This window comes from Eurypyga helias, unplaced genomic scaffold, assembly GCF_000690775.1.
Source record: "Eurypyga helias isolate BGI_N326 unplaced genomic scaffold, ASM69077v1 scaffold592, whole genome shotgun sequence".
In the NCBI taxonomy this organism is placed as follows: domain Eukaryota; kingdom Metazoa; phylum Chordata; class Aves; order Eurypygiformes; family Eurypygidae; genus Eurypyga; species Eurypyga helias.
Genome location: NW_010233925.1, coordinates 12127 through 32655, shown reverse-complemented (window position 1 = coordinate 32655; position 20529 = coordinate 12127). Strand labels below are relative to the sequence as shown.

The 20529-nt window shown below is 45.8% G+C and overlaps 1 protein-coding gene across 1 annotated transcript in view; it reads right to left on the bottom strand.

Annotated features, from left to right (window-relative positions):
* LOC104517255 (NADP-dependent malic enzyme, mitochondrial-like) overlaps window positions 1-20529 on the bottom strand; it is a 28302-nt gene that overhangs the window by 6971 nt on the left and 802 nt on the right. The window contains exons 2-3 of the mRNA XM_010161854.1: window positions 18927-19076; window positions 1101-1176 (exon numbers count right to left, since the gene is read on the bottom strand). Of these exons, the coding sequence (XP_010160156.1) occupies window positions 1101-1176; window positions 18927-19076 (226 nt within the window). The remainder of the gene's footprint in view (window positions 1-1100; window positions 1177-18926; window positions 19077-20529) is intronic.

The window sequence follows — 20529 nt, the reverse complement described above, 5'->3', positions numbered from 1 at the left end:
ACACACGGGAAACCTGTGGTCCAAAACAGTGATACTGATGAAATTAGCTGCCTTGGTAGCCTGGCAAACCTGGAAAGCAGATAGTCTGAATCTCTTCCAGGGGCAACTGCCCTTCCTATGGTGTGTTTCGTGTGCCAGAGGGGGCTGTTTCAACAACAGTCTGATCTTTCTGTGCCAGCTTCCCCATCTGCAAAAACATATCTATTAGCCATGAGTTCTGGTCATAGTCCTGAGTCAGAAACAAATGGAAATATTGAGGTCTTCGGACAGAGCAAGGACAAAATATCTAGTTTGCATCTGTTCTCCATGGTTTCAAAGACCAGGTTATAGGAACATGATTACATGCTCTGGAAACGTTAAATTCCTGGGTTTTTCCCTTTAGAAATGGAAAATACTTGCAAGAACTTCTCAGCTGCCAAACCTTTGTTCCTGGAAGAAACAGCTGATTGTTGGGGGATCAAAGCTCTGTCAATAGCCAGGGAGACTCCCAGGCACATGCACTTTCAGACTGATGGAAGCAGGTGACTGGCAAGGCCTATCTTAACTGTTGACTTTATTTCATGCCAGGGACTTGCCGAGCCCTAAGCTTTAGCGAAAAACACTTCACAAGATCACTTTTTGGGTGGGGTGTCAGTAATATTTTCAGCTGCTGGATATCAAACATTATTTGCAGTTGCCAGTGTTCTGGATGCTGCATGACTCATTGGATTTGGGAAGGAGTCCTACAAGCAAGTCGGTTACAGAGAGATCTTAAAGACCTTTGGTACTAAGAAGTTGTGAGTTAGCCACAGAATTCTTCAACACATGCATCTTACTTCTTCGCTAGGATCCCTATTCTGTACAAATTTATTATCATGCACACTCTTTTTATTGCCCAAGGCTCTGCTACCTTTGATAAAGATGTTCTTAACCACATATACACATGACAGAGTCTCTGAAGTCCAACCACTAGCATGGAAACTCTCTGAGGAAGGGAATATTTCTTAGCTTGTCCTTTTAAATAGGCAATTCTGTAAATAATGCCAAGCAGTTCCATTCAATATCCCATTTTCCAACCATCTCCCTGCAATTTTCCAGTCCATTGAAGACATGCCACGTACCTTAATATTCTCTTCAGGCCAAGAGTCTAGCATTGTTGCAATATGGCCTTTGTCATGGATGGTGATAAACAACCCCCTAGACAGGAAAAAAAAAAGTAGAAGAAGAAGCTTTGTCATTAAATTAATAACTTAAAGATAACATAAAACAGGTGAAAATTGAAAATGCAGGGGAATTGGTTAGTGAGCACAAAACCAGGCTATTCACTGGCATGGAAATGAGAACTCAAGGGACTGCTAATAACAAGTTTAGTTCTCGTTTCAACACTCCAAGGCTCAAGGTCTTTAATAGTGACTTCACTCAACAGGCACTGGTGTTGCACATTTCCCCCTTGTGAAACATCTTGGCTTCAGGGAGAAAACTGCTTTATTACAGAAGAGCTTCCTAGTTAAAGTAATTCTGATAAATGCAGGGGAGGCTGATGATTTTACCTTAAACCTTGTGCCACATTCTTTCCCAGGGAGCTTACTGCTGGCAGTTCAGCCAATGAAAGCCAGAGTCCTCTTGGCAGGAGGAGGCACCCATTTTTCCTTGCCTTGTTACTAGCTCACAAAAGCAGGAGTTGTAGCAGTGATTAGTATCAGCTGGAACAACAGAGATGCGTTTTTTGCTGCTTACATCTCTCTGCTATAGCTCAGCCTCAGCAAGTTCAGATTCGGTCACGGTTTGGGGTTCCAATGTGAAACGTTAGCTAGAAAAACTCTCATTTTTAGAGGAGGCTGAAAACAATGCCCACTGTAAGTCCATATAAATGATGAATAATCAAACATAACTGGGCTACTCTCTCCATCAAGGAGTTCTCTCACATGACTCTTCTAAGAGGTCTGGTGTCTTCTCTCAGTTAACTGTGGGATTCCTAAAGAAAAAGTCTTTTATTTGAAAAGAAGAAAAATAAAAGCGCTGACCTCAACACTGATCAAGTTGCAACCACACAAAAAGATCAGAAATGCACAAAACCTTAGGAAGGTAATGGTTCATTCATTCAGCATAATTCTTTAAAACTGTGCCCAGTAACCAACGAACTAATCGCATACACAGGGCCTATCTCAAAGGCAGTATTCACAGATGTTAACCTTCATAAAACAGGGTGACTGTACTGCTGCCATCTATGTTTAGAGAAGAGTTATTAACCAGGAATTAAAAGCACAAAGTAGTCACATCATTGCAGATACTTAAGTTATGAGATGCTTTAAAAATAATGTTATTGTTTTAACGTAGCATTTTCCACACATAACCAAGACACTGATTACTTCAGTGTCTCGCAGTGTTACCCCAGATGTTCACACCTCTTCAGTGCCGAAGGGAGTCTACCGGCTATTTAACCTCTGAAAGACATCCAGTGCTCGCAGCGGAGCTGAAACCCAACTGCCCGCCCACCACCGGGCCTGTGGCGCGACGAATTTGGGGTTATTTCATACAAATGGGAGAGGGCAGATACCCAATGCATCCGAAGAGCTCCTGACTCCAACCGTTGTCTCAGGAGGGCAGTGGGCTGGTTTCCAACCCCTGCTCCGGATCTGGCAGAAGAGAGCGTTCAGCCTGGTCTTCCAAAAACTGAAGACTGCTCTCACCATGCTCCGTGGGAGAAGGGCTCTCACACTACCGTTGTGGTCTGTTTTACCAGAAGAAGGACTGGCTTGGCTTAGATAGCCCGGTCGGTGACTGAGAACTGAGCACAGGGAGACACCCCTCTCAGAATTTGTGTTTCCTTCCTTAGTATTATTTGATGTTAAGCAGGCCCTCCCATCGGGTACCCTGGCTTCCATGGATCCTCTTCTGAAAGTCAAATGGCTATGGCACATTCACTCTCCCTTCAGACTATACCATTGCCCTAGTCCTAGCTGTTCTCTCCTCTGTCACAGGCACAGAGCTGTTCAGGTGAACAGCTGCTCCTTACTTTACTCCAGGCAAAACCAGATGGTTTAATTTAGCCTACCAATTAACACACTCATGGCACTACCAGCTTTCTTCAGGAGCAGAAATGGTGATCCATCCCTCACTGACAGAACCACACTGGGAAGTGGGCACAGACCTTTGCAGACCGAGTATGAAATAACCAACTCTGACAGGCGGTTCAGTGACTTCACTAGGTTTTTAAGAAGATGCAAAAGGAAACAAACACAGGTCAGACTAGACTCGGGGGTCACAAATAAGCCCTCATTCTGAATGGTCCCCAGCAGAGTTGTGCTCTTTCCCCTGACAATAACAGTTACCCACAGAGATGAACTGGCCAGCTTACCTCTGAAATAAGATGACCAAAACCGGCAGAGGGTAAATCTTTCCTAAAAATTCTGCAAGGCAGGCAGAAGGAGCAGACAAGCTCCACAAACGGAACTCAGCAAAAGGTTTGCTGATGGCCAAAGAAGGAAGAGCACCAGCCAGGTTTCTCTCAAGGGTACGCAGCTTATAGGAGAGGTAACGAGGGCAAAAGCTTATCTGTGCCGTCGAGGACAGCAAGGTAGAGCTCTGAATATTGAGAGTACAGGCTGGTCTATGTGGACCAGTAGTAAATAAGAAACATCCAAGTGGCAAGAAAACCAATTAACTTGATTTTTCTGAGGAAAAGATGCACCCTAAGCATTCTGAAGACGGAATGCAACAGATGCTGCCTTTAGCATCATGCCTTCTCCATCTCTCTCAGGATTACATTTGATAAATTGCTTCAGAGAAATAAAAAGGCAACGAGGCAGTTTTACTTTAATGCTCCTGGGACTCATTAATAATAATTCAATTAAAATAAGATGCTAAAAAGTTCTGACATTTTGATCAAGTCACGTAACAGGGGCACTGTGCGGGGCGAACACACATCCTGGTTTACTGGGACCAGAAGACTCCCCTGTACCCAGCATCCTGCCATTCTACAGGGGCTCAGTCACTGTACATCTTTGTGCCCCTCATCAGAGAAGCAGCTATTCACCCAGTAGCTGGAAGCCAAACACACGTGCATGGGGGCAAAAAATGTAAGAAATAAAGCTGGGTAAAAATTAACTGCCTCAGCAATGTCAAGCCAGAACGTACACACTGTACCACTATTTCTGGCTAAACAGTAACCCTCAGAGAGCTGTTACCTCTGTGGGGGTAACGCAGAGCGGGGAGTGCTCCAACCTGCATTGGTTAGGGTTTCAGAGCTCCAGCCTTCAGGCCATTAACATCACGGGTTTCACTACAGCTGCCTTTCGTTAAGGGGGAAGTCAGACCAGATTTTAATGTGCCGTTGTGCACGTCTGCAAGGTTTCAAGAGACTTCAAGGAGTGCTACAACTTCTTGATTTGCCACTGAGGCAGTATTGCTGTCTGGATTTGCGCAAGTCAAGCTGCCCAAACTGGACAGCAGGATCTATCAGACTGCAGATCATCATTGCAGAATCTGTCAAAGGGGTTAGATATGTTCACCTACACCACACAAGACCTTTTCTCATCCCTAAGCCAGGGACATTTTCTTTTCCTTTCTGGTTTTGTCCTGGCTAAGTTCATGGAAATGCTCTGGGAACTATAAAGCTACACAACTTACCAATCCTGCTGTGGTGGGCAATACTCATTAGATCTTGGCCATCCTGACAGCATTTTGAAAGACCCACAATGAAGAGAATCCCAGAATTGCAAGGCTCATTTTAGAGAGAGTTCAGGGACAAGGGAGACAGGGCACATGTGATGCCCTGAGGAAGTTATGCCAGACACTGGTGATGGCCTTTTAGAATAACATTGTTTTCTTTTAGAAATTTGGGAAGGAACAAGTTTTAACATGTCTCAGGTATTAGGAAATAAAAATATTCATTAATGCTTCATTACTTCTTCAAAAAGGCAGCAGTGTTCCCCATTCTGATCTTCGTGGTTAGCAACACTGCCTTGTGAGCTATTTGCCCTTAGAAGCAGCACTGAATGACGGAGCCAGGAGTGCTGTCTCTAATGCACTAGTGTTTATTTCCAGAGAATGTGCAAAGCTTCATTTCCCAAAACACAGAGGGGAGTGATAAAGATTATGCAATTTCTCTCCTCACAGCTCCAAATCTCTCCTCACTTTCCTTCTACCCAAAAGGCTCCCTCCCTCTCCCTAATAGCTTTCCTTGGCAATTACCAGTGCTTCTGTGGCTGTGTTTGCAATCCCCCTGCTGTTGTCTCACCCCGTTCTTCCAGCCTACTGCTGCCTCTGAAGTGCAATCAAACAGAAATCCAACACAATCAATGCCCTTGCTTTATCGGGCTCCATGTAAAACATCTTTGGCCAGTGCTGTGCTCCTCTTACAGTTTTGTCCTGTGCTGTGGTTTTGGATAGCTCTCCTATGAATTCAGTTGCCTGGTTACATCTACACAATTAATGGCCTCTTTAGACTTATCATATATATATGAATAACCAGCAGCAATTATATCCACTGACTTGACCATCCTGGTCAAAATCACAGCATCACTAAGGTTGGAAAAGACCTATAAGATCATCCAGTCCAACCATCAACCCAACACTACCATACCCACTAGAACATGTTCTCAAGCACCATTTCTACACATTCCTTGAAACCCTCCGGGTATGGTCCCTCCACCCCTTCCCTGGGCAGCCTGTTCCAGTGCCTGACCACTCTTTCAGTGAAGAAGATTTTCCCAATATCTAAGCTAAACCTCCACTGGTGCAATTTGAGGCCATTTCCTCTTGTCCTGTCACCAGTTACGCAGGAGAACAGACCAGCACCCACCTCCCTATAACCTTCTTTCAGGGAGCTGTAGAGAGCAATCAGGTCTCCCCTCAGCCTCCTCTTCTTTAGGCTAAACACTCCCAGCTCCCTCAGCTGCTCCTGGTAACACTTTTTCTCTAGACCCTTCCCCACCTTTGTCGCCTTTCTCTGGACACGCTCCAGCACCTCAATGTCCTTCTTGCAGTGAGGGACCCAAAACTGAACACAGGATTCAAGGTACGCCCTCACCAGTGCCCAGTACAGGGGGACAATCCCTGCCCTGCTCCTGCTGGCCACACAGTTCCTGATGCGCGCCAGGATGCCAGTGGCCTTCTTGGCCACCTGGGCACACTGCTGGCTCATATTCAGTCAGCCGTCAAACAACACCAAAAGCTACAGAACAGCAGAATAGATGATGGTGCTGGATCATTGACTTGTATACGTCAAACTTTGCTTCTCTTTGCTTCATGTGAATTCTCCTTACTAGCTGAGATAGGACATATTTGTATATTTACGTTCCTGTGGAAGAAAAGAGACACTACTAAAACCTCTCAATAGCTTCTAGGTTGACATGAGCTGAAAACCACAAAAATCTCCTCTCAACCTTCATCCTTCTTTTCCTCCCTCACTCCTCTAAAAGTACTGCTCTGAAGAAAAAGATACTGGCCTAGGGGAGGTACGTATTTGAACAGCATTATCCAATATTTGCAGATGGCCAGTATTTGCAATGGCCAGGCTTGCCCAGGGTTTGCTATGTAGCATGAAGAACACAAAAAACTCAACTGCAAGTTCCACGTGCTTTCTGCCCAGCAATCTCTCCATCAATCTTGTTCATTGGATCTCAGGAAAGAAACCTCAGAGATGTCTTCTTTAATGGGCTACCAGTCTTAGCCTTATACAATTACTTGCTCCGAAGAAGAGGGACTGGTGAGGGGAAGCAGATGGGGATGGTAGCCAAGGTTCCTGATTCTCCAGACACACTGCTTGCTGTCCTGCAGGAGAGGGGTGCTTGCAAGGCGCCTGGCTCCTCGTGTGTGTCCTGCCACAGCAGCGTGCAATGAACCACAAGACTAAACCATCAATATTGCAATTCAGCTCAGGCTTTTGTTTCATTTTATTTCCACTTATTAACTTCTAGTCTGGCTGCTCTGAGGGCAACCTACTCCACAGGCGAGGAGAGGATAAAGACTCCCGGGTGGGTTAGCGTGAAGAAAATGAACATACTCACACTAGTTGTATCACACAGACAGGCATCGTGACTCAACGTTTTTATCCGGATAGGAATGGCTCATTCTCAGAACAAAAATGCTCAGGACAAAGGTTAAGCATCTCCACTCACAACCTGAAGGTGATTAAAACCTGCCCACATAAAGGTCCTTGAATGCTTGTGCTGGGTTTGTGCAGCAGGGTTTTGGTAGTGGGGCAAGGCCCACAGGGATGGCTCCTGTGAGAAGCTGCTAGAAGCTCCAAGTCGGACCTGACTCTGGCCATGGCCGAGCCAGTCAGTGATCATGGTGGTGCCTCTGTGGTAACATATTTAGGAGAGAAAAACACAAAAAGAGAACCAGCAGTGGAAGGGGAAACAGTAGAGAGAGGAGTAGAAGGAGAGAGGAGTGGGGGTGAGAGAGACAAGCAGGCGGACACCAAAAGCCCGTGCAGAAAGGTGGGGAGGAGTTGGCCGGGGCAGAGGTTCCCCCACAGCCCATGGTCAGAGAGCAGGCTGTGCCCTGTGCCCATGGAGGGTCAAGGGGGGGCAGAGACCTGCCTGCGGCCTGGGGAGGACCCCACACCAGAGCAGGCGGCTGTGCCCAAAGAGCCCGTGACGCGGTGGGAAGCCCACACTGGAGCAGTCTGCTCCTGAAGGACAGCACCCCATGGAAGGGACCCACGTCGGAGCAGTTAGAGGAGAAACTGCAGCCCGTGGGAAGGACCCATGCCAGGGGGTTTCATAGGGCAGAGACCTGCCTGCGGCCTGGGGAGGACCCCACACCAGAGCAGGCGGCTGTGCCCAAAGAGCCCGTGACGCGGTGGGAAGCCCACACTGGAGCAGTCTGCTCCTGAAGGACAGCACCCCATGGAAGGGACCCACGTCGGAGCAGTTAGAGGAGAAACTGCAGCCCGTGGGAAGGACCCATGCCAGGGGGTTTCATAGGGAGAGGACTGTCTCCCATGGGAGGGACCCCACACTGGAGCAGGGGCAGAGTGTGAGGATTCTCCCCTGAGGAGGAGGGAGCGGCAGAGACAGCGTGTGATGGACTGACCACAACCCCCATTCCTCATCTCCCTGTGCTGCTCGGGGGGCGGAGGGAGAGAAATGGGTTGTAAAGCTGGGCCCGGGAAGAAGGGGGGGGTGGGGAGAAGGTTTTTAAGATCTCGTTTTGTCTCTCACTGTTCTACTCTGATTTGACTAATTAACTGGATTTTTCTTCCCCAAGTCGAGTCTGGTTTGCCCGTGACCATAACGGGTGAGTGACCCCTCCCTGTTCTTGTCTCAACCCACAAGCCTTCCCTTGTATTTTCTCCTCCCCATTCCACTGCAGCAAGGAGTGAGTGAGTGGCTGCGTGGTGCTGAGTTGCTGGCTGGGCCTAAAGCACAACAGTGTTTTGACTTAATAGGGCCTGGACTTCCCTCAGGAGCGGTACGAAGTCCATGGGAAGCCATTGCTTAATCACCAGCAAGGAATAGAGATGAGTCAGATCTTTGCCAACCTCCGAGCCTGCATGAGGCTGCTGTTGAGCAGCAATGAAAAAGTTGTGAGACAGCGGTCAGAATCCGACACCGAGGTAGGAGGTTGCACAGGAAAGGGCTCTGACAGCCGCCGCACAAGGCAACATTCTGCAGTGCTCGCAGCCGTTGCCTTCTGTAAAGGGAAGTTCTGAGCACGACTGTGTCGGAGTAACACCGAGGTTCACCTGGAAAAATTATCTTCACTCTCAGGAAATAAAAAGACAAGTTGGCTGTGGAAAGATGCCAACTGCTGCTGCACGCCGCTCTGTGCTCGCTGGAGTTTGGTTCAATTATGCCCCAAGCCCAGATGAAGGGCTGGTATTTCAGCTGCCCAAGGGAACACACGCGACTGGGGGATCAGCTCATGGCCTTGGCTTTTGTGCCATGCTAACTGCAGAAAATCATCCTTGTGGTGCCAGAAGAACCCGCTAGAGGACCGGCTCTGGATTAATGGCCAGTCTGCTCTAGAGATGCAGTAAAATGTGGTTACAGTAAAGCCCTACATTTGGTTTTATTTATTTACACTCTCAGGACTCATGCACAAAATTGACAGGTTGAGCAATATGAGCCTCCAGAGACATTTCCACCAGCTGCACCCCTAGTGCTGATCTTTTTGGTTCAGTTCTCTGCCAGAACAGGATAAGAGGCTTCAAAATAACAAAATAAACTTTGAAATTGCTTGGCTCTTTTAGGGACCTTGAGACTATACATGCCTGTGGGCTACAGGCTTGGGAAGAAAGTATGTGCTAGCATGCACTGATTTGTCTAATATACAGTACAATTAATCATCAAATTGGACACAATCTCTGTGGTGATTCATCAGCTATTTTTGCGGATTTGTTTATAATAAAAGCCAAGAACTTTTTGTTGTTTTAGATAATTTTCTTTGTAAAATGTAGGATGCTGAACAGTACCCTGAGGTACTGATGAAAAAAGTAATAGAAACCAAGCACAATCAACTATTAACAAAATCTATACAGAGATTTATAAAGCTAGAATTTAAGTATGCTAAGAGGAAGCTGGGGGTGGACTTTTTACAAGGGCCTGTAGTGACAGGACAAGGGGTAATGGGTTTAAATTGAAAGGGGGAGGTTTAGATTAGATATCAGGAAGAAGTTCTTCCCGGAGAGGGTGGTGAGGCACTGGGACAGGTTGCCCAGAGAAGCTGTGGATGCCCCATCCCTGGAAGTGTTCAAGGCCAGGCTGGATGAGGCTTTAAGCAACCTGGTCTAGTGGAAGGTGTCCCTGCCCATGGCAGGGGGGTTGGAACTAGATGGTCTTTAAGGTCCTTTCCAACCCAAATCATTCTATGATTCTGTGATTTAAGTTCAAAAAATCTGCAAGGTGAATGATTGCATTAATATTATAAATGTCCTTAAAGTTGTCATCATATATTTTTGGCAGGAAAACCAAAGTTCAGTGTGGGAGGCAGAAGATGCAGACTCCAAGGTACAATAATGAAAGATTCACTATCCACAGCAATCTCTCAAACCCAGTCAGGGAAATCTCCATGATCCCAAGGGATAGCAAGCTGTAGGAAACTGCCAAAGACCAGGAACAGAGAGATCTGAAGGAGCACATATGAGGGATTGATCCCAAAAGCAGAGAGCAGTGCACACAAGCTTCAGCACAAGCTGCAGCCTTCCCAGTTCTTTGGCATAGCCCAAACGCTGCTGCAGCAGGAAGCTCCAGATCAGAGCCTGAAGCAAAGCCTTTGGATCCATCTCCTCATCTGCCAAGTTATTAACACCCAGCGCTATTTAAGCAGGGCTTTTTTTTCCAGGAAAAAGGAGCTTATACAATCACTTTGTGCCCTCTCTTATCTGATAGTTCATTTCAAGCAGATTTATCTGAAAGGCAAAGGTCTCAAGGATTTTCATTCCTACGCCTTTTTATGGAAATTACTGTTGAGTGATTACCGAGGGCTGGGTAAGAGCCAAGCGGGTCTGCAGCACAGGGTCTGAACCCAGAGCTCCCTTCTTGCTGATGTGCAGGAGGGAGTGGGAGGAACCAGGCTGTTTGCAACTGCTCTGCCACCCAGGCGTAAATATGGAGATGCAGATGGGTAAAGACCAGGCTTTGAGGTGAGAAATAAGATCCCACCACCCAGGGAACCCAGCAAGTGTGGACATTGCCCACATTCAGTATCCTTTGCTGTGTTTCAGCTCATCACTCAAGCGGCTTGAAGCTCTTTGTTCAAAAACAACTTTAGTGTAGGAAAGCCTGACTCAGCCCTGATTTTTCTCTTCCTTTTTGGAGGCTCAGTCCTAAAGCTGCCTGTATGTTGGATCCTGGCAGTATCTCAGGAATTAGAAGATTACAGGGTTACAAAGAGATGGGCAATCACTGCTGTTCCTCAGTGATGTTGACCAAGGAGCTCTTATCTGTTTTCACTGCTAAGCACACAATGTACTCTGTTTTACTTGATAGTGCAGAATTTAAGGTGGGATCAAAAATCCCTGGGAAGTTAAATTAAGTCCTGCTCTGATTATATTTCCTTCCTGCGCTGTGCAAATTTTTCCAAGACCCACACCATCACTTTCAGAGTGCACTGCAGGGAGACCCAAGAATGAGCACAGAATTAGGACAAAGTTTGACACAGAAAAGAAATATTATTTTGATAATTCCGAAGCAACCAGCTTTCAGAGAAATCTAACCTGGCATATTCTGTCTTGCTGAATCCATCTAAGAAAAGTATTTAACTTTTGCCATAAACTGCAGCAAACACAGAAAATATCAGCAGCTTTTACAGCAGGTCTTCCACAATTGTGCACTGAAGATGTGTGTGGCCTGTTTAACGGTGTATCTGCACACAGAGTTCTCCAGAAAACAAACCCCAAAACACAGCAAAACCCAGCGAAGGTAAGAACGACTGTATCAAAGCACAGAAAGTTGTGCAGGCCAGCTGGGGAAGTCTTTGGCAGATGCAAACCTTTATGCTGCCTGTTGATTTATTTTCTCTTTCAGAAATAGAGGCCCTGTTTTTAGAGAATTAGGGTGCTGGCTTGCTAGCTCTGACAGAGCATCAAACAGTAACATGAGACTGTATCTCACAGTTACCTTGCAGTGGCATATAAAAATCAATTATATCATTAAAAATGTATCATTTATTAATATAAATATTCCATAAACTAAGCAGTTAAAAAAGAGGATTGCTCCTCCTAAAAACATGCCCCCAGGTCATGGTCCATGGGAGGCTGTCCCACAGCCCAGTGGATATTGCTGTCTAAGGTTTTAATGATATCCGGTGTTATTTCCCTTCCAATTTATATCCTGGTATTCATTATTCTAAATAATTCTCCTCCCTCCTCCCCATCTTTGTCATCTTTTGTTTAAGGTGGGGTTGTTCCTTGTGGCAGCAGCACAGACTTATGCCAGATTAAATGCGAACACATCCGCTGGAATTTCCTTCACCAGCTCAACCTCTTTCTTTTGGCCAACTCCACTTCTTCCTTTGAGCTTCTCCTGGTAAATCAGGGTGTTTCAACGGACTTCAATCTAAATCACCTCTGACAGCAGGGGGAAGCCTGACCTTCATAAACAGGCTTTGCTGTTAACCTCAGCAGGCCTGAGGTGTTACTGCACGCCCATGGAAGTTCCTCTTAAGTATCAGTCACTGCATGTACATCTTGCTCAGGAAAAGTAAGGAGAGAGAGAGAACACTGGAGATACGGAAGGAGGAGCACCGACTTTTTCTAATGAAAAAAAGGGATCTGAATCCCTTTTCACTCCAATCCCTACAGAATAATGCTGGTACAGCCTCACAACCACAACAGTGTCCATCCTATTCCCCCAGTCTTCACAGTGCCGCAAATCAGAGCTGATAGACCAGCTCTCGCATCCGAACTCCCAGGAGCCAATCTATGCTCCTCTCCTCATTTTGAGAACCACTAACGGAAGGAGGAACAGACAAGGGACTCGGACGGGGGTACAGCGTGCTGAAAAGACTTGCCTAGAAGAGGTGGGACCAGCACAGAGGGAGCAGTGGGAACCCCTGAACTACTCTGACACCTCTCAGCAGAGGTTTCCAGACAGGCTGAGCTGTTCTCAGCAGCCTGGGGCTCCCTCTGTGCTAACAGCTCCTTCTTCACCTACTCCAGCCACGGTCTCCTTCTCATCCCATAACCTGGTCCAAGGACTGTCTCCCACCTATATCTCCTGCCAACCTCTTCAGGGCTCCCTGAATACACACTGTATCTGTGATAGTTTCTGTTACAAGACCCGTCTGCTTGTGGTGATATTATCTAAACGCGGGTCATGTCACACATTCATCTTCCCTTATGCTGACTACAGCTGCTGCCCGAAGAAGGCTGATCCAGGCTGGTGGCTACAAGAGACGTTATGACAACCAATGTTTTTGCGAGAAGTTGAGATTGCCTAAAGGGGTTTCAAAGCACAGTTTTCAGGAGTAATATAAAACTCAGTCTTCCCACTCACTTTCGGTCTCCACTGTTTTACAGAAGAGGGACTGCAGACTAGTTGGTTAGAGACAAGGCTATGGGATTTATACCTTTGTTCTGATTTCCACTTGGTTTGGCTTTAAAGTCTGTAGAAATGGCAGGTAACTTTCTCGCCTGCTGCTCAGACTGTGCAAAACCATTAAAAGAAAGTGCCTCAGCAGAGCCAGATCTGTTGACAAGACAATTCTGTAGACTGACTGATGTTTCACGTGCTCATTTTTCATCAGTGACACGGATCATTATTCTGTCAGACTTAATTTTCACACCATCTGCATCCTGTTAGCTTTCATTCTCCATATTCAGCTTCATCCCAACATGTTTCACATTGTTCTGCAATCAGTCCTCAAGGATATTTATGTCTCCAGAAAAGGAGAGTGAACTTAAGCAAGTTTTTTTCTGCCCTCATAGCTTACCTCCAATACTGACGCACCAACCTGTTCCAGTCCTGCTCTCGGGGGATGCCAAAAGCTTTTGCAAAGCAGCTGACAACTTTCTACCTTCAAATGTATGCTCATGAATTCCCCAGTGTCTCAAGAGACTGTGGTCTTATGCCACTAGAATAAACTACTCCTATCACAGAAGAAATAAAACCCTGATTCTGTGCTTGAGATAAGGTTCCTCTGTTTTCTCTTTGTGAAAAAGTATAAAGTCTCTTTCCAAAGACACTGTCACAAATAAAACAGATCTTCCAGCTGTAAAGATACCTTCTAAATAGCATTACACATCCTGCGCCGCATAAGGACCCTCATGATATTCATTAAGTACATTTTACATTGCAAAAAAAAGGAAAAGAAAAAAAGGAAAAGAAAAAAAGGAAAAAAGAGATCACATACTACTATGCACTTTTCTTTGTAGAGGACTTCGTATCGTCACTCTAAAGAGAAGAGGACCCTCAATCACAGCCTCAAAGCTTTTAGGGCTGGTGGAAGCATTTCCTAGGATAACATTGACTCTATTAATGTGATCAAAGAACAAAGATTCCTCCTTCCTTCCCTATTTAGTGTCTCAGAAAGTTGCAAGGCCTGCTCTGTTACATTTCAGTCCTTCCCCCTAACAAATTCATGATGAGGATAAAGGATCCCTGGGCTTTGAAACGCAAAAACTTCCAAGACCATGTTCCTTAGCACTCGGCTAACCCGTCCCTTGCATGAAGACACAATACGGCATCACTGCCCCTTAACATCAGGAAACCTGCCCTCCCCATGCCTTGCTCCTGCTTCTGCACATCCCTTTCACCATGTCAGCACAACTCCTGTGGCAGCTGGCAGACTGGCTGTCTGAATTACCACCAGCCTGGCTCAAAAATTGACTTGGATCCTCCTAGATTGATTCCTGAACCAGGTCACTGCACAGCTGCACGGACATCTGCGGAGGCGCTGGGGTGGTGGAAGGGAGGAGTGAATAACCAGGGCTGGATCGCAGGAGACAGGCTGCAAAGCTGTGTACATGCAGCCATAGGGTGTGAAGCTGCACAACTCTGCAAGAAATCTCCCTTAAATCTGGGCCTCCCTTGAGTATCTGGAATTACACCTACACCTGATCCAAACCTTGTCACCTAGGGACACTATTCCAGCAACATACAACGTGTGTACATCTGTGTTCCCTCACAACCATTCCAGAACTTGTGAAGACAAATCTGGCAGCAGATTTTGGGTAACAGAACTACAACTGCAAGACCCTGAGGCACAAACTATGGAGGAGCAGAACGTGAGACGTCCCCAAGAAGTGAGCATATTTGCCTACCCTAGTCTTACTCTCCTCCTGAGGTACCTGTACTGGCCACCGCTGCAGACAAGGTCTGTGGCTAGGAAGACTTCTCTTTGGACAATCACTCTTCTCTTGTGCTTATTTAACGTGGTCTGATGACAGAAGAGAGAAATCTTGACAGGGGCATTATCATAAGTGTGACAGAGGTGAAATTGCTTGGTACTTCAACCTGTACTTACAGATTATGCAATAATTTTTATTTTTTATTTTAAAAGTAAAAAATATAAAGTGACGCTGCACTTTGGGCTGTAGATTTTAAGACTTATTGCATGACCTTGAATAAACAAATATTGTTAACTCAGCAGGGAGCTGTCTGCATAACAAGATAGGAAAAATGTTGTTCAACATAGACATGTTCCAGCAAAAACTTCAGAGCTTAGAGGACAGTGCCAGAATGTAGTTTTTAATAGTTTGATGCCCCCACCACTCTTCCAGTTGTTCTAAAATCCTGCGTCTTCATCACATAGGAAAAAGTCTGAAGCCACAGAAAAAGAAAAGCCTGCTTGAAGAATTTAAAATGACTCCTGAAGAGAAAGGCAATAGGATTTTGGGGAAGGCAGAGCTAGGAACCTGTTGGAGTGGCAGTAGCTCTGCCTGGCCCACCAGCAGAAGTGGGGGGCCTATGGGCATCACACACGAGCATGCCAAGAGGTGGATGAAAGAAAACCTGTGGTTTTAGACTGCTGGTTGGGCAGCTTTTCGAAAGGAAAGAACAGCAGGTGTCTGATCCTATGTGGAGCAAACAGGATGCCAAAGCCCTGACCTGGGAGGAGAACTCCAGACACCAGCCCTGCAGAAGCGCAGGTAAAATGTCCATCCTTAAGAGTTTGTACACAGACACCAGGAAAGGTAAAAGGGGCATCAAGCCCTGCAATTACGACAGCAGTATCTGGCAAACAAAACCTGCAGCCATGCGAACACTGACACATGCATTCTGATGAGAGAAGCTCTGCTGGACCTCGTAGGACTTATTTTTAGACATTCTTGTACAAAAGTTGCTTTGTAAGCAAGTTAGTTGTGTTTAATCTTTCCAGGCTCAACCTCCAAATATAAAGCCAAGAACTAATGGGGCTGAGAGAGATCTCAACACAGGGAAGAAGCTTATTGTGTCCACAGGTCACTAATTGCTGTTGCTGTGGCCACAGAAAGACTGCACAATGTTCTGTAGACTGCCCTGCTCACCGTAAGCTGTGCTGTTTGTGCACGTCCATCCACGCTGGAGCACCGTGTGGTGTTTTACAACCGAGGTATCTTAAATCCCCTGCCTGATCAAGAGCATTAAATGTGACAGTTTGGATGAAATGGGAATTGCTGCAGCCAGCATTCAAATAAGCTCCCTGTTGCTCAAAGCTGGGCTGGGAAGCGTGGTACTCCCAAGGACAGGTTTGGAAAAACTTGGGTTCAGTGGAAAGATGACCCAAAACCGAGAGGACAGAGTTCACAGCAGGACACGTAGCGAGGAGAAGCGCTAAGCGCAATTATGGAGTGGCACATATCTGGTGGTGGAATTGTGTCAAAGAAGAGATTCACAGGGAGAAGATGACAAAACGAATTACAGTGACCAGACCACTCAGATGACACTGAAAAAGGCAAGGGCACGCTAGGACATGCTCGCAAAAGCTAAAATCTAACCGCTCCAGTTTCCCTGGCACTGCCAGTTCTCTGTGGCAGAGCGGTGCTCGCCCTTCTGTGGTGCATTTCAGGAGAAATGTAGCAAAACGTGAGACTCCAGAGTGGGACAACCTGGACAGAACAGCCACCACTCCAGGCAGGAAAACCATCAGGCTGAACACGACCCCAGTTTTGTACCCTGAAAAGGTTACTGTAGAGATGACGGTGGCAAAGAACATTTAGGTTCTATACTAGGGGAAAACCACTTTCTGCTTATGTGAGAGTTATACTGGAGTTGGCTTCATAGGGCAGCTTTATTGCAGTTGTAAAATAAAACATAAACAGTTAGTGAATGGGATTGTATGATAAAGCTTCCTGTGACAGCAGAGCAAAACTGAATGGCTTGGACATCCTTTCCAGTTCTAAGTGCTATGTTCTTCCCAAAACAACAGTGAAATATATTTACGTGGGTGTCATTTTGTTTTAAAAACCTTCTGATACAAATGCAATTAGGTAAGAAGAATCACCTTTTCAGACTGTCAGTGAAGCTTAGGATAACAAGCAGGGAAGAGCTTCCTGAGCTCCCCAAATCTACAGGTCCCCATGATTTTAGCAGAAAGTGTTGGCATCCTACCCTGAACTAAGTGTCTTGCAGGCCAGTTCCTGATGTACCTAAAATGCTCCAGAAGAGAAGATATACACTGCCAGACAGTAAAAGTCAGACTGACAAAAAAAAGCACATATGAAAGCTTTTCATTTTAATCTCATCACTTTACAGGATATAATAGCTCTTTTCTTTCTTCAACAAAAACACTCTTTTGCTAAAACAACCTGGATTAAAACCAAATTTGAGGTAGGCTGAAATTCACTCTACGTCTTCAGAGAAATAAACTCCCAGCCGTAGGAAATTCAGTGTACTAAGGGAATGATAGTTTGCCCTTTCCTGCAGAAGCCATCGGCTGGAATCCACAACAGCTCCAAGTCCAAGTTCAGCAGCAAAACCGTCAGACTACGAGAACGGATGTTCTTCCCACATCGGTAAAATACTGTGGGTTTAAAACACGAGAAGGGAGAGGATCACAGGAAGGGGAATTCTCCAACAGCAACAACTGCAGAAAGAGCCTAGCAAATGGATTGAAACCCCTGCATTCCTGAGGATAACAACAGGGATGATAAATAAAAGAGGAGAAGCTCCCAAATGTTGTTAGAACTTCTCACAAGGTGAAGGCAGACTGAAGGCAGAGATGCAGTAGCAGGAATTGCCGGCTGTGAATCCTGATGAGCTGAGAACCAGCAGCATGCTGCTCTTCCCTGCCTCACAGTGCTCGCAGCTCAACACCCAGGCATGGTCTGCGCACTCTGATCTCTGCTGCATTTTCCCCTGCCCAGAAAAAGTAAGTGTCCTCCCCCTGTACAAAGAGCAATTCCTTCTCTGGTTTCCTCCTGCTGGAAACCTCTTACTCTGGTTTCCTCTGGTTTCCACTGACAAGGAGGAGGGGATATGAGCAAGGCTTGACTAGATGAATGACTTCACCACAGCCCAGCAGATCCAGACGCTGGGTATCCAGGAACAGAACACAAATACCTGGGACAGACACAAGCCCAAAAGCAATCCTGAGGAGCAGCTCATGTGAAGGACACAGTGGCTTTACTAGAAACTTTGATGATGAGCAGGATGCAAGCGTGTTTGCCATGATAATCTTATCCATAATATGTTACTCGCTATCTGTCTATCTAACCCTGGCATCTTCGAGGTCTGTCTCAGGGTCCCCCTGTGAACTTGTGTCCGTTAGCAGAACTTGCCTCAGTTTCCCCACCTATCACATTACTCTCAGCTGAAACTGCACTTAAACCTCATGCTTTAAACCAGTATTATTTCATTCCTCTTCTTTGCATATTTCTAAAGCAAAAGCAAATGCCTACCAGTACGTTTCAAGGACAAAAAAATAAAAGGCTTGCAGAGAAAACTGAACCTTACCATTGGATTTTCAGGCTAGGACTAAATGTTTTTCAGGATGCTAATGAGGGCTTTATCTAAACATTAATCATTAAAAAGAGTTATGCACAACAGGGCCTTCCAACGCAGTACACAGTGTTTAATGTTGCATGAATTTACACAGTAACTGTTCTGAGCAGCAAGCAAGGCACTGATGCAGAGCATCACCTCCTATGAACATGATTCTTGCAGGGTGGTTTGTGGAAGCGCAGACAAAAGTTCAAAATCAGCACAACATATCCAAAACCCAACAATTACACAGACGCCTGCACTGCAGAAGGCACTCAGTGCTCCTGAGATGGCAGATGGGAAGGGGGCAGCCCTAAGTTCAGGATGCCGTTCGGAGCTAAGCTGCACAGACTGTGCAGTACTGTTTGAGAACAAAACCACTCTGTTAGCTGGTGATAGGAAGAAGGCAGAGCTACGCTCGACTCCCCAGCTCATCATCAAATGTACACACACGAAGCTGCTTGCTCGTCCATCTTTTGATGAGGGATGGAGATGTAGATGTTTCAGGCCACCCACATAAAGATGGACTGTTGGTACAAAAGAAACAATTCCTATGAAATTAAAAAAAGATGCAAGAACAGTCTCTTCACTCACCGTGGTCTCCTGAAAGCCAAACCATACTGCTGACAAGCCAGGCCAACCGTTGGGGTGTAAACGATGGGCATGAATCTCTCGATGTCAGAGGTCAGCACTCGATAAAAAAGCTTCTCGTTCCTGTCTTGTAATGTCATAAGAACAATGTACCTTAAAAGTAAAATAAAATAGATATTTATCAGTACTGACAGATGTTGGCAGTTTCACAAAAAGCAGTAGTCGGCTCACTCAGTACGGACCCAGTTCTCCCAAACCCTGATGCTCCTCAGTGCTACAACATGAGTAAAATTTCTCAGAGGACCTGACCAGCACCACCATCCTCACCTGGATTGGGCAGAACTGGAAGCCAGACCCATGCACATCCTCACAAGCTCAGAATTTGCATTAGAAACAAATGCAATGGAAAAGGTCAAAAGCAAACCAAGACTACCTGGGAGAGAGCAGGACATCATCTCTATTCTTAAAATCTGTCATGAAATCTATAAGATGTAATATGTATATATGCAAATACCAATATGCAAATTTGAAAGCACTGTCTTTCCTAAACTATTTCTACAAAATCTCTCTCTCCATTATTCTGGATCCTCAGTTACTTAATCACTGAACATAGAAGGACAGTTAAATCCCATATTGGGGGGTGGGGGGGGAGAAAGACAAACCCATTAATTTAGAAAATGAAAATGTTAAATCAACTTTGTGTTCTTAGTGTTGTCCAGACTTACATGTGCATCACCAGGTTTATATGGCCACTTAGTGATTTAGAATAAGTTACATTTCTCCAGAGATTTTTCTTTCTTGAAAATGCTTCATTGGCTAAGATCATAGAATCATAGAATGGTTTGGGTTGGAAGGGACCTTAAAGATCATCTAGTTCCAACCCCCTCCCATGGGCAGGGACACCTTCCACTAGACCAGGTTGCTCAAAGCCTCATCCAGCCTGGCCTTGAACCCTTCCAGGGATGGGGCATCCACAGCTTCTCTGGGCAACCTGTCCCAGTGCCTCACCACCCTCTCCGGGAAGAACTTCTTCCTGATATCTAATCTAAACCTCCCCACTTTCAATTTAAGCCCATTAACCCTTGTCCTGTCACTACAGGCCCTTGTAAAAAGTCCCCTCCCAGCCTCCTTGTAGGCCCCTTCAGGTACTGGAAGGCTGCAGTAAGACTGAGTTTGTCAAACTGAAGACAGAAAAATGAAAAACTCAAAAAGTAAAGAGAGATTGCAAATGATTTTCTGTCTGAGAAACTTATATGAACATAATGATGAAACCCCTCTTGTGTTCAGTGCCTGATATCGCAGCGTAGCTTCTAAAAGACGTCACACACCGCCCACAACGTACCGTTCGCAAGCTCGACACATGCACTGTGACACAGAAGAGCCAATTCAATGGAAGTGCTTTACAGGGGAAGAGTCCTGCTGCCTCTGTCCCCAGATCAATAACAACGGAGACAAGGCGGAGATGCCAACCCTACCATCCACCACAACAGGAGTCAAACACCACCTTCCACCAACATCCCTGATGAACAATACTGGACACAATGCAAGCTCAAGAACAGACAGATTACTCATCACACATCGTTGCTTCTGTTTTTTTATATTTTCC